The sequence below is a fragment of the Caloenas nicobarica genome, chromosome 7 (assembly GCF_036013445.1).
Source record: "Caloenas nicobarica isolate bCalNic1 chromosome 7, bCalNic1.hap1, whole genome shotgun sequence".
NCBI classification, from domain to species: Eukaryota; Metazoa; Chordata; class Aves; order Columbiformes; family Columbidae; genus Caloenas; species Caloenas nicobarica.
In genome coordinates, this window is record NC_088251.1 from 34975607 (window position 1) to 34988862 (window position 13256).

General features: G+C 44.7%; 1 protein-coding gene across 1 annotated transcript; it reads left to right on the forward strand.

Annotated features, from left to right (window-relative positions):
- The first annotated feature begins 98 nt into the window (after window positions 1-98).
- Window positions 99-12906, forward strand: LOC135990722 (nucleolar RNA helicase 2-like). The gene is made up of 15 exons (XM_065638715.1): window positions 99-520; window positions 657-890; window positions 2181-2256; window positions 3283-3461; window positions 4237-4354; window positions 4816-5001; window positions 5989-6134; window positions 6384-6533; window positions 7715-7876; window positions 8429-8548; window positions 9025-9098; window positions 10135-10294; window positions 11118-11252; window positions 12101-12145; window positions 12647-12906. Exons 1-15 carry the CDS (start codon window positions 140-142, stop codon window positions 12839-12841), a joined length of 2361 nt encoding a protein of 786 aa, XP_065494787.1. The 5' UTR covers window positions 99-139; the 3' UTR covers window positions 12842-12906.
- Window positions 12907-13256: the final 350 nt, after the last annotated feature.

Sequence of the window (13256 nt, forward strand, 5' to 3'; positions counted from 1 at the left end):
TTATGCTCCCCGGGGTAAGCGCTGTTCAGCCGGTGTAGATGAGCGGGATTTCGCGGGCCCGGGGGACGCCGGCGGAAGGGACCGGCGGGGCGGAAGGGGCGGGCCGGGAGCGGGGCCGGGCCGGCGGCGCAGCGGCTGCATGGGCGGCGTGTGGAGCCGGGCGGCGCGGCTCGGCCTCCCCGCGGCCCGGGCGGCGGCCCCGCTCAGCGGCCGGCGGCGGTGCTGGCTGTCGGGGCCGGGCCCGCTGCTGCTGCTGGCGGCGGCGCTGCCCCGCGGCCCGGGCCGCCCGCCGGCCGCGCTCCGCGCCGCGCCTCACTTCCTGCGCGCCGGGGCGGGGCGCGGCGTCTGGGGCCGCCGCTGGGACACGGGCGGCAGCAGCAGCAGCGCCGCCGCCGCCGCGCAGCTCTCCGGGGAGCCGCCCGCCGCCATGCCCGCCGCCGGCCCCGCCGCCAGCCCCGCCGAGCCGCAGGCGCCGGCCGGGGACGAGTCCCTGCGGCGCGGCCGCCGGAGGAAGGCGAAGGTGGGAGCGGCGGCGGCGGCGGCGCGCCACGTGCGGGGGCGGCCATTTTGTGCGGGCCGGGCACGGGGGTGCGGGCGTTACGGCCCGGTGTGGTGCGGCGCGTCGCTCCGTGTACATCCGCTTCTCCTCTCGGCAGGACGCGAGCCAGGAGAAGAAGCCGAAGCGGCGGGAGAAGCTGAAGCGGCGCGGTCAGGCCGAGGGCGAGCAGGCCCAGCCTGAGGAGAGCGGGCTGGGCGAGCTTGAGCCCCCCCTGCCCAAGAAGACAAAGCAAGCCGAGGAGCAGAGCGGCGGCGCCGAGCGTGCGGTGAAACCTTCCGCCGCTGCGAGCAGCGGAGTCACGGCCCCGGCAGAGCAGGACGGCGATGCCGAGGTGGGAACGCTCCGCGTCTTGCCCAATTAAAGTCTCAGTGGTAACGAGCATGCTGTGCGGAGACGCGGGCAGCGTCTGCTGCTGCTCCCTTCAGATGCACGGGCTGAGCGTCAGGGAGCACCTGGTGCCAGTGCTGTCCCTGCCCGAGCTGCGGGCGGGGGAGCGAACCAGAGCAGCGCGGCACTGGCCGCGTCCTGGTTCCGCTGCCCTCCCCGTGGCGAGCGCCAGGCCGCTTGGAGCAGCTTACCCTGCGGCGGAGGAGGCTCCTGTGTCCTGGCTCGTCGCGTATAAACTTGTTTTGTGAGGGTTTCTCCCTCCTGCGTGGGCAGTTGTTCCAGAAACGTGCCCAGCTTCGTGCCGTGATGGCGCTTCTCTGCTGGCAGGCCCTTTGAAGAAGTATTTGGCAAGGTGTCCTGTAAGGGAGGGTCACGGTTATTCTCATTCATTCCCCCCGGTGGAGTTCTCCCTGTTCCTTCCCCTGGATCGGGCCTTCTGCCAGTGCTTTTCTCTCCTGTGTTTAAGATGGGAACGTGAATCAAGAGAGTGCGTTTTGTACAATGGGTGTGATGATGTGATCTCTTGGATCTTTGAAGTAGAAGTTACAGTGTGAGCTTTAAGTATCTCCTGGTGCACAAAGTCAAGGAGCTGTTTGTGTGCTATACCGAGTAGGTGCAATTTAGAGGGAAATTCCTGCCTCACACAGGGAATTGTGACACCAAATACGTTTTCCTTTGAAAAACAGTTTTCTAATGATTTCAGTGGACTCTAGTTAAGAACCAGTAGTTTCCCTTTCCTGATTTGCCAAGCATACGTGCAGGATGCGGTGACATCACACAGACGGGGCAGTTCTTCCATTTTGTTTGCCACGGGTCTTAAAAGGCGTTGCAAGTATATCGGAATTCGGGGGTGATGTACCAGTGGTCCTGAACAAGTTGTCGCAGGTAACAAGAGCAGGAAGACCTTTGGCAGGAAGCCTTTACTTAAAACTGATGTAAAAGTAGGATTTGCTGGCAGGAATTCTGCCACACTGGGTGGTGCAGCCTGCATCAGTGTGTCTTGTCTTCTAATACAGGGTGGCTGGATTCAGGTTTCCCACTTTACGCTGTGATTACTCTTTTGTTTGTGAAGTTCCTGCATCACAAGGGTTTTCTTTAAACGGAAAGGAGGTAGCTGGTAAAATCATGATGGTAAAGCAAATGCACAGCTTTTCTTGTGTGCCTAGGTAGAGTATGTTATTTGCTTATCTCTTAGAGCTAATAAGGTGTTTTGTTTTGTTTTTTATCCTGTTAGGAGCTGACAGAAGAAGCAAAAGAAGGCGCCTTTTCCAATTTTCCTCTCTCCCAAAACACCATCAACCTTCTCAAAGGTTAGTTAATGTGGTGAAAAAAAATTTCCATAAATGTTTGTCCAGAACTGCACTCTGTTACCCATATAAGCAGAGACAGAAGCCAATGGTAAATTGTCCTGAATCTTCTTGTATTTATTGTGTGGTAAGAATACACGCATGAGCAGTCACTGTATATTCAAAGAATCTTCTGTTGTTAGTAGGAACAAAGTTTCTGTTTGGTTCAAGTTCAAGTGCCTTAAGGCGAGTTTATTCTTCCATGGTGTGGTTATTCCTAGATGTACATTCTAGACACAGAGTTTCTCTTCTCGTCAGCATCATTCTACTCACTGTTTATCTTCATTCCCGTATCTGCTGTCTACAATATCACTTCTTTAATAAGTGTACTGGTGTTTTGTGTACAAAGACTATTTGGCTCCTGTGAACAGATTGTCTGTGATTTTTCTCATACCTTTGGGCATTTTCATGTCTCTTCTCAAGTAGTTTTGTTGAAGAAGTAATCACTGTAGAGTTCTTGTCCTCTCTGTTGGGAAGCTGAGCAGATTTTTGTTTCTCAGACAAAATTCTCCTCGTTCCTGTACATTTTCCTTGCTTGGAAGTTTTCTTTTGAATGGATTGTTTTACTTCCACTGTGCAAAATCTCTCTGAGGTTTTAGAATGTTTTGAAACAAATGCCCTCACCTCCTCCCCACCTTCAGAACCAAGCTGCCACAAAATCCTGGGCTATATCAGAAAAAAACATATGTTTCTGGGTTTTTTTTTATTTGCTTTTTTCTTTGTCTCCCGTTGTCTCATGCCAAATGTCACAAGGAAGGCTAAATTTCATTGTGGATACTGAGCTGTTTGTTTTGGGGGAAACACCTCTCAATCTAAAGTGGGAGTAAAACCAGAGATATTTGTTTTTCTAAGTTGCATCTCCTGTTGTGTACAGGATTTGACCTGATGCCTGTAAAAATATGTGGGTTAGTTATACATGAGGGCTTGTAATTGTTCAGCTTGCAGGAGAATCAGCACCTTTTAATGAAACCTCTTTGGATTATTTTACAGCTCGAGGTGTAAAATACCTGTTCCCTGTGCAAGTGAAGACTTTTCAGCCCATATATGATGGCAAAGATGTAATTGCTCAAGCTCGAACAGGAACTGGGAAAACCTTTTCTTTCGCTCTTCCGCTGATTGAAAAACTTCAAAGTGTCTCGCAAGATGGGAGAAGAGGCCGTTCACCAAAAGTAAGTTACTACTTGAGGGTTAACACCAAAACCTTGGAATAGGGCAGTTTTCAAAAGTGATTTTGTAATCGCTTTGGGGACTTTTTGGGAACTTCTTTCTCCCGTGTTGGTGTTCTTAGTAACCTGTTGATCAGATATCCTGTTCCCAGGTTAATAGTGTGAAATTCCTTGCAATGTTATACTAACGCCAAAAGTTTTGAAAGTGATTTGATGAATTACTGGAAGTAGAAATATCAAAGATATTCTATTCCCACGCAAATGCAGTGTATGTATTTATCATTACGTTGTAGTCTGCAGATTTGTTGCCTGCTTCATCCTTCTATTTTATTAACTTTAAAGGCGATGTAAGTTGTAAAATGTGATTGTCTGGAAGATTTCTAGAGAAGAATTCAGCTCTTTGTTTTATCGTTTCATTCTTAAAATAAAATGGAGGGGGGAGGATAGATAGTGGAGGAGGGCAGGTAGGTGGAGGAGTGCATGGCTAGAATGCATCATGCAATGTATCTTTTAAGATCTTACCACTCCAGATTGTTTAATGACTGTTCCTGTCCCTCTAATGTTTAACTGGACCTTCGTTGTCCTTGGTAATGTTACTGAAGTGTCTATTTTATTTGGCATTTACTTAAGGAAAAAATGTTGCTGTTCTATATCTTGGTTATCTTTTAATTCTTTGCTTTGTTTCCCCTTGCTGGCTGTTTGATGAGAAGGAAACACTTTTCTCTTAGCACTCTCTCCTAAGCACAGCTGCGTTTTTATCTCTCTTCACTCCCTCCAGGTGCTGGTTCTTGTTCCAACCAGGGAACTGGCCACACAGGTAGCCAAAGACTTCAAGCATCTCACCAGGAAACTGTCCGTGGCTTGTTTTTATGGAGGAACTCCGTATAAAGAACAGCGTAAGTAAACGCTAAGGAATTACTCTTGGATTGGAGTTTACTTTCTCTAAATGCATCCCTTGAATACAAGTGGCTTGTTTCAGTTTGGTCAGGAACCCTGACGTAGCAAGGAAGCATACAGCCTGGGTTGAATTATTTTAGTTCCAATAAATGTTTACTTAAAAGAATAGTTGTAGGTCTGTAAAGTGACTAGTCCTTTCAGTTTCTCATAGTTTCCTGTAAATAGGTGTATTTTACTGTAACTTTGCTTGTGGTTTAGCTGTTATTCCTGACAGAGCAACTTTCGGACCATCATTAAACTTACTTGTTTGTTACTCGGGCTAGATGTAGTGCTTTATTCAGAGATTAAAGTGAAGGGCAGTAGTTTGCTCTAAAATTAGAAGTGTTGCTGGTTACTGGTGCTTTTTTACCTTGTTGTCTCTTGGAGTTCTGACACTGTCCTTGTTTTTTTTGTCTTCCAGTTGATCTCCTTAAAAGTGGCATTGATATTCTAGTGGGAACTCCTGGGCGCATCAAAGACCACATTCAGAATAGCAAGCTGGAACTTTCCAGCGTGAAGCATGTTGTTTTGGATGAAGTCGATCACATGTTAGACATGGGCTTTGCTGAACAAGTGGAAGAAATCTTAGGATTTGCTTATAAAAAAGGTAAATTCTGACATCAAGAAAGGAATAGGGGACAATGCAGAAAACACAGTTCTACTAATATGAGAACCGCGGGTGCACCCCCAGCTTCAATCCTTTGTGCGAGGCTGGTATCGGACCTCAGAGAAAAGGGTAAGGTGGAATTGGAAAAGGTTCAAAACGAGATGACAGATGGCTGAAGGGCTGGAATGGCATCTCTGGAAGGAGGGGAGCAGGAGGAAGAAGGCAAAAAAACCCAACAAACCCCACTCCATAAGCCCTAGTGCTCTTCATCCTGCGAGAGGTAACTGAGCATAGGATCAGGGTTAAGGCATTGTCAGTACACTTGTCATCGCACGGAGTTGACAACTAGGGAACATTTGTGCTTTTCTGATACAGCGGGCATTCAGCAAAGCCACCAGGTAGCAGGAATGGAGAAGGAGGAGGTTAATAGTATGAAATTCCTTGCAACGTTATACTAACGCCAAAAGTTTTGAAAGTGATTTGATGAATTACCAGAAGCAGAAATATCAAAGATTTCTGAAAGCAAGGTTATCACTTCTGGCTCTGGAAGCCACAAAAAGCTGGTTGCTGGCAGTTTCTTCACAGCTTTAACTCCACTTTACTGCCATTGGAGAGATCCGTGAGCTTCATGGGTCTCGGGTTTGACCACTCTACAGTGCAGCCACTGTCATTTTTACTTGACTGTTACTGTGGGAGGACTTCAGGCACAGTCCAAACCATTTTTTAGCAGATGACCTAGAAATGTGTCTTGCATTTCTTCTCAGGCAGGATGAGGGTTTCAATTCGGTACATCCAAAATTACTGTAATTTTGCCTTCAGTGTCTAAAGGGTATTAAAAATGTTTTCATTGCTCCTAAGTTTTCTTCTTGTTGCTGACTTACCGCACATAAAAACCTCTCAATTTGAGAGTAACTCTGTTGCTTTTTTGTCAGTTCTCAAGTTTCAGAATCTGTTGTGATGACTGAAATCAGTGGCCTTTCCTTCCAGGTTCTGAGAACAACCCCCAGACGCTGCTGTTTTCTGCAACTTGCCCACGATGGGTATATGATGTGGCAAAAAAATACATGAAAGATGAATACGAACAGATTGACCTGATTGGAAAGAAGACGCAAAGGACTGCCACGACTGTGGAAGTGAGTGATTCTGCTACAGAGCAGTGCAGGTCCCGAGAGCCTGTGGCCTGGATGAGATGGGTTCTGCGTTGACTTTACAACCGGGGGGTGTGGAATGACTTTGCACGTGGTAGACACACAGATTTTTTAAGCAAAGCTTTCATATAGTTTGCAAGCTTAAAAAAAAAAAATCATTCTACATTAATTATGTCTGTCCTGTGCATGGCTTAGATTTAACATAGATGGTTACTGTATTTCTTTCCCAAACAGCACTTGGCTATACAGTGTCGCTCATCTCAGAGAGCAGGAGTTCTCGGGGATATCATTCAAGTCTACAGCGGCAGCCGTGGCCGGACCATTGTCTTTTGCGAGACCAAAAAGGAAGCAAATGAACTCGCTATGAATGCCTCACTCAAACAGGTACTGGGGCCTGAGCGGAGAGCCGCACTTATGGATATTTGGGGGTTGAATGCCCTGAAATAAATACGAGGTTTCAACCGTGTGGATGAAATTGTTTCTGTGGGTGGTTTTAAGACTTATGAAAGCTGTTTATAAACATAGAGCTTTGCAATGAAAATACCTTCTTGGCTGTGATTATGAATTTATTCCTTTGGCTTTAAAGTCATGTAGGACCAGATTAATGGAAAATATCCAGCTTATGCTGAATAAACAGGAGATAGTAATAATGGTAATTAACAGGAGCTGTTATAGTGCATATATTCCTTCTCATGTTAGTGTGCTCTTTGGATTCCCTTAACGGTGTTTATTCTTTCAAAAGTCAGTATTCAGGAAAATCCAACTAATATGGTAGAATGGAATGTGCTGTTGTACTTGGAAAGTCATTTAATAGGCCTCACGTGGTCTATTGAGCAGGTTTTCTATGCTTGCTTGAATTAGCACCCTTTTTTGAGAGTGGGGAAAGGTGCTGGATTTTTTTCAGAGAAAATCCTGTTTGATATTAAATAGCAGTTTATAGTGAAAGAGCAGTAATAGGTATACGTGGTTTGCCCAGTATTTGATAAATATCTTATACTATCCACATTAAAATCTTGGAGCAGCAATTTTTGTCTGTTTCCATGTTACTCATTTGAATTGTGAGCTTGTGACTCTCCTCTTTCTTGTCATACACTTGGTCTGTCTTGTCCCATTAAAAGTGGAGGTTGTTCAGATCACCTGGAGAGTTTGGGAATGCCCTGAAAACCTCACTTGAGCTTCCGTGGGTTTTGGGATGGCATCCCAGGGAAGGGAGCACAGTCTCCTGCTCGCTCTTGACAATACTGCTTAAATAAAGTTGTTCCCATTTGTTCCAATGGAAGTGAAAGCTGAAGTGGGCCCTTGTTGGCATGGCAGACTGAAATTGTACAGTCTGCTGTTGGTATGCTACAAGTAATAACGTTATGGTAAAACTACTGCTTAGAAGTAGTATTGTCCCAGAAAAAGATCAAACCACAAAGTAGGATTCTATGTATTCCTTTGGTATTGGCTGTGTAATTATTTTCTGTTGCTCTGCACAATGTATTGAGTTTTGTAATTAAATGTCCAGGTACTGCAGCCCAGACTGCCCTGTTCAATGACATGTTCATGGTTTGTTTCACTGACAGGATGCCCAGTCCTTGCATGGTGACATTCCACAGAAACAGAGAGAAGTAACATTAAAAGGCTTTAGAACTGGTGTGTTTGAAGTTCTCATTGCAACAAACGTAGCTGCCCGTGGTTTGGATATTCCTGAGGTTGACCTTGTTATACAGTGTTCACCACCAAAAGTAAGTCATTAAGAGAAACTGAAATTGTGATTTTTCTAAAAAAAAAAAAATATTTTTTTTTTTTTTTGGTGACAGAACAGTGGATTATTCCTTTGTTTCACCAGAAGTAGTATTCTGATTCACCAGTGGATTTTTTTGTAAATGCAGGCCTAGAATTTCCTAGTTAAGTTTTTAGCTTTGATTAAAGTAAAAGTGATGGGTTTCGGTTACTCTGGAAAGTTCTAAGATAGGTTTTGACATGATTTCAGGATTTCTGAATCCCTTCTGAACGTTGTTAGGTTGAGTTTCATAACAATCCTAAAATACTTCTGCTGCCTTTTTCTTCTTTTGTAACTACAGTGGAGCTTTTTATTTTTGAAAAAATCTATGTTAACACATCTTGGGTAGGGTTGCGTACACAAACCTGAGTGGTTTGTGTGTAGTTACGTTTGGGTATAGAAACATAATGTATCACTTCCTAGGCTTCTGAATTAGAATTTAGCTTGCATTTTCTCTGTCTTTCAACGGTTTAAATGGCATAAGGTTTTCTCATGTTAATCTGAATTTCCAAAGGATGTCGATTCCTACATCCATCGTTCTGGGCGAACGGGTCGAGCCGGCCGGACCGGGGTCTGCATTTGTTTATTTCAGAGAAGAGAAGAAGATCTTCTGAAGCAGGTTGAGCACAAAGCGGTGAGTACTACCTCAGATCTCTGCATAATGGAATTGTTTGGCTCCTAAAGGACTCTGGCACTTTGTAACCGTGGGCTGCTTGTGGCTGCATGGATCCAGTATGGGGCTCATGTCCCGTGGTCCAATAGGCCTAAAATGTTGATATTGGGTAACTGTTCGTAAATGATGTTGTATAAACCTGTTCTAATGTCTCATGAGTTTCCCCATGTTGGCAGTACTCTGTTGATGTCAGCAGGCAGGCAGTGACAGGAATGCATGAAGGAGACCATCTGCATGTTAATTGGTATAAGATAGCTCCACGTTGACAAAGGCGGGAAATTAAAGAAAAAGCTTTATTCTTGGTTCAGGGGTAACTTAAGTAAAGGCTGTTAATATTCAAACAGAAGCGACTGAGGGTCTCAGTAATGTGACTGAGGTAGGTTGAGTTGTAGAGTGCTGAAACTACCTTTAACTGTAATTCGTTTTCTTGATTTCAGGGGATTACGTTTAAGCGTGTAGGTGTTCCTTCTGCTACAGATGTAATTAAAGCTTCAAGTAACGATGCCAAAAAGTAAGTTTATTTGCCCATTCTTAAAAGATGTCTAGAGTTCTTACCAACAACAACGGTGTTGATGTGAAGCTTTAGGGGATCAGACCTGTCTGTGCGCATGTCTTTGCTTATGTCCTAAAAGCTCACTTTGCTTGTAGACACTAACTAGTTTTCATAAGATGATACCGATAAACTTCTATGTGCTTGAACACAGACCTTTTCATAGAATATAATGTTCTCAAAGCTCTTGCAAAAAAACCAACCTTTGTTTATATCATCAGAAATCAATAGCATAACAGGGAATTACTGTCACGCAGGGAAACATTTTTGTCTGCTCAGAAGATACAGTAGCAATGTGTAAACAGCAATACTTAGTATAATGAGTTACTCTGCAGTAGTTGAGGGTGTGGTAACCCCATCCTGCATTTCTTTGTATTGTTCTCGAGGGTTATGTTTTTTATTCTATGCAGCTTTGTTTATATTTGCTGCCTGATTGGTGGAAATTGCGTTGACAGAAATTATTAGCGAGGATTTGACCAGTGTAAAGGAGATCATGGGCATGGTGTTGGGTTTAACACGTACTGAAAAATGGTGGGGTACCCAAAATAGCATCAAAGTAGCTGTCCTCAGTTTCCCAGCTTGTTCTCACTGCCCTTCCCAGAAATAATCAATTTAATCAGCTTTCACTGAGAGCAAGAAGTGCCTTGCCCCAGCCCAGCAGCAGCATGGTGGCACTGGCAACAGTTTCTTCTGGATTCTTGGGTACGGCTGATATTTTAGAACCTTCCCTTGTTGTATTTACCAGTGCTATCAAACATGCCACATGAACATCCCCCATTTTGAACACATCTTTCAAGAGGCTTGGCTTAATCAACAGAGAAGGTAGTTATTCAGCATCCTGCAAGTATTGCATTAAAGGAGTGGTAGTGAAGCGTGAGCGTTACAGCCAAGGCTTTTAGAGATAATTTGTTAACCTTGAAAACTGTCTGAAATCTGATGTCTTCAACATAGACATGTTCACACTGGCCTTTGCTGATCTCTTAAACTTTTGTTGTAGGTTGTTGGAGGCCATTCCTCCTTCTGCAGTAGACTACTTCAGAAAATCCGCTCAAGAGCTTATAGACGAAAAAGGGGCGGTTGCTGCCCTGGCTGCAGCTCTGGCCCATATTTCTGGGGCATCTTACATACAGCAGCGCTCCTTACTCAACTCAACTGCGGTAAATAACATTATACCTGTGTTAACAAGGATGGATGATGAATTGCTTGAGTCCAGTCCATGTGTGGCATCTTCTCAGGCTCTTTCTGTAGGGTTTCTGAGTAGCTGTTATCTCCAGCTTCTGGTTTGATGCTTGTTCCTTAACTGAAATCAGCTCTTACTGGCACTCTGCAGGAAACCAAAAAACATAAAATAAGTTTGTAAATTTTCTTGTAACGAGAGTTAAGAGATCTCCAGAGATCTAAGCGACAGAAGACTTTGATGCTCTAAGAGAGTTTAACTAATAGATTTTACAAGCTGATAGGTTGGTTTGTGCTATTGTAGTTTTCCTTTCCCAGGAAACATATTGCATTTCTGCATATGTCAAGTAAGTCTATCATGTGATTACCTGATTTTAAAGAGATTTTGGTAGAAGAAAAGTAAAGCCCTTCCTTTTTCTGATGCATTCAGGGAGGATTTGGCCCAGTTCCTTACGTGGTAACCTGATTTTGGAAAGAGCACCTGACTGGATTGTGCTTTTTGTATCAGTTTGGGTGGGGTTTTTTACCCCTTGTCCAGTGCTAACTTTATGTACTGGATACATTTTTCTCTGCTTCTGGCTAAAATAGAGAAATGCTATTGGCCTTTATATCATGGGATAGTCCAAGGTTAGATGAGTGCCTTCAGCTTCTTAGGAGGCTTTTAGTTGCTTCGCTTTTGGAAAGCTGGTTTCTTAGGATTAAATACTACGTTACAGGTTATTGCATGGTTCATTAGTTAGTGAGTGACAGGCTGTGCAACCAGGTTTAATCTTGTAAACATTTTTCTATCTCTGTTTCCTGAAGGGTTTTGTGACCATGGTGTTAAAGTGCTCAATAGAAATGCGTAGCATGAGCTATGCCTGGCGAGGACTAAAAGATCAGCTTGGTGAGGAAGTAGATGGCAAAATATCTGCAATGCGTTTCCTCAAGGGGAAGATGGTAAGATGGCCCAGCCTTGGGGGAGGAGAGGGAGTGTGTGTGTACATATATATATATGTGGCCAGTTTTTGCAGTGATTGAGGTAGGAGTTGTGAAGTACCAGTATAGAAATGTTGACACCTCACTATTCCTGCTCAATCTCATTTCTCAGAGAATGGTAGCCTATCACAAGGCCCCCTGAAATGGCTGTTTAAGTATACACTATTAAAAAAAAAAAAAAGATTGAAGTGAGTTGAGTATTTAAGAGACACTTACTGGAATGGACACATTGCTCCTAAATTATAATGCAGGAATTCTCTCCTAAAAGGAAAAAAAAAAAAAGGCATCAGAGATATGTATATATGGGAGCAGTTGTTGTGACCTCTGTTTTTTCATTCTAAACTCGTGTGAACACTATATACCACTGCACTGAAAAGACAGCTGTGGAGTGGGGCAGTGACTGACAGCCTGACCTGGCCGGTACGGTATTTGACTGACTGTCAGCCTGGCTCCTGCTGGGTCTGACACTTGTCTCCTGCGCAAGTGCGTTCTCAGAGAGCTTATGGTGCCAGATGGCACCTGTCTTACTTTTAAACGGGCAGGCTGGTTGCAGGCAATGCTGCTGTCAGCACAGAGCATTTGAATCTGCATTTTGTTTTGAGTTGTCGAGTTTTAACCATTTTTTTTTCTTCAGCTTATAAAAGCCTTCCCCAAAAAGACCACGCTTTCTGCTATTTCTGGTTTCCCTGCTTAGCATGGATGGGCGGTTTCAGGTGCTGCCTGACTGCAGTTGTGTGTCTCTGTTCTTGGATATACCTTTGGAAAGCAAATGCCTCTTTTTTTTTTTTTTTTTTTTCTTTTTGTTATAGGGGGTGTGCTTTGATATCCCTGTTGATGAACTGAGTAACATACAGGTATGTTTTTGTAGCCAGAATTGTCTTTGGAACCTGCTGATCTTAAATTTGGCAGGTGCCATGTATAGGATTGACTAAAGGGTGGTTTGGGAGGATAAGGTTTGTGTTTTAACAAGGATGTTGCATAGACAACAGTCATTAGAAAGAGCACAGCACATTTGTTAGAAATACCCTGTCATGCCTCTTTCTCATTTCAGTTCTCATTATCTTACCTGATTTTTTTAAACAAAATATTTTGCTACTCTGGGTTTTGATGTCTCTGGTGTATTTGAGGGTTAACCAGCTTTCTGCTGGCTTCACTCCCTCTTGTCCCTTTGTGATCATTTATCCTTTGTCGCAGGACCACGAGTTGTCTCCCAAGGGGGATCTGCTCACCTGTTTCTGCACGGGTGGGGTTTGTCTGGCGATGCCTTTGCATTCGGTGTTTCTTTTAATGATACGGGGAACCTTGAACACACCTGCAGGTGTGTACAGTCTCTTCACATGGGTCTTTTTCTTCAGGAACAGTGGAAGGACACCAGGCGCTGGCAGCTGTCGGTGGCAGAGGAATTGCCTGAGCTGGAAGAGTCACCCCAAGAGGCCGGACGAGGGTTCTCCAGGTTCGGAAATGGGAGGCAAAGTGACGGCGGATTCAAGAGGAACAACTGGTTTAAGAACGGAAACCGGGGACGTGATTTTAACAAGTCACTTGATTAACCTCTGGTAACAGATGCAGGACTGAGCTGATTTTTATCAAAAAGTAAAAGCCTGTTGGATGCTTCCCTCTGTCTTTATTCCTTGATAAAGCAGCCTGTCTTTGAGGATGGCAAAAAACCATTTGCTGAAATGATGCAGGTTTTTGGAAGATTTTCCATTTTGCCCAGCAAACCACCTGCTGCCAATCGTGTCTGGGGGGGCGAGTGTTGCGCTGGAAACTCAGTGCTGTGAAGAAACAACTCATCTGAAGACAGGTGGTTACTGCACCTTGCCTGCTCAGCAGCCCTTGCATTAAAAAAATGCTTTTTTCAGAAAAATTGGAGCTTGAGCCCCTCACACCGTCCTCAATAGTGTCCCACGGGCCCAGGGTGGCTGTGGGGGTGCTCCTGCCTGCCTCTCGCCATCTGCTGATTCT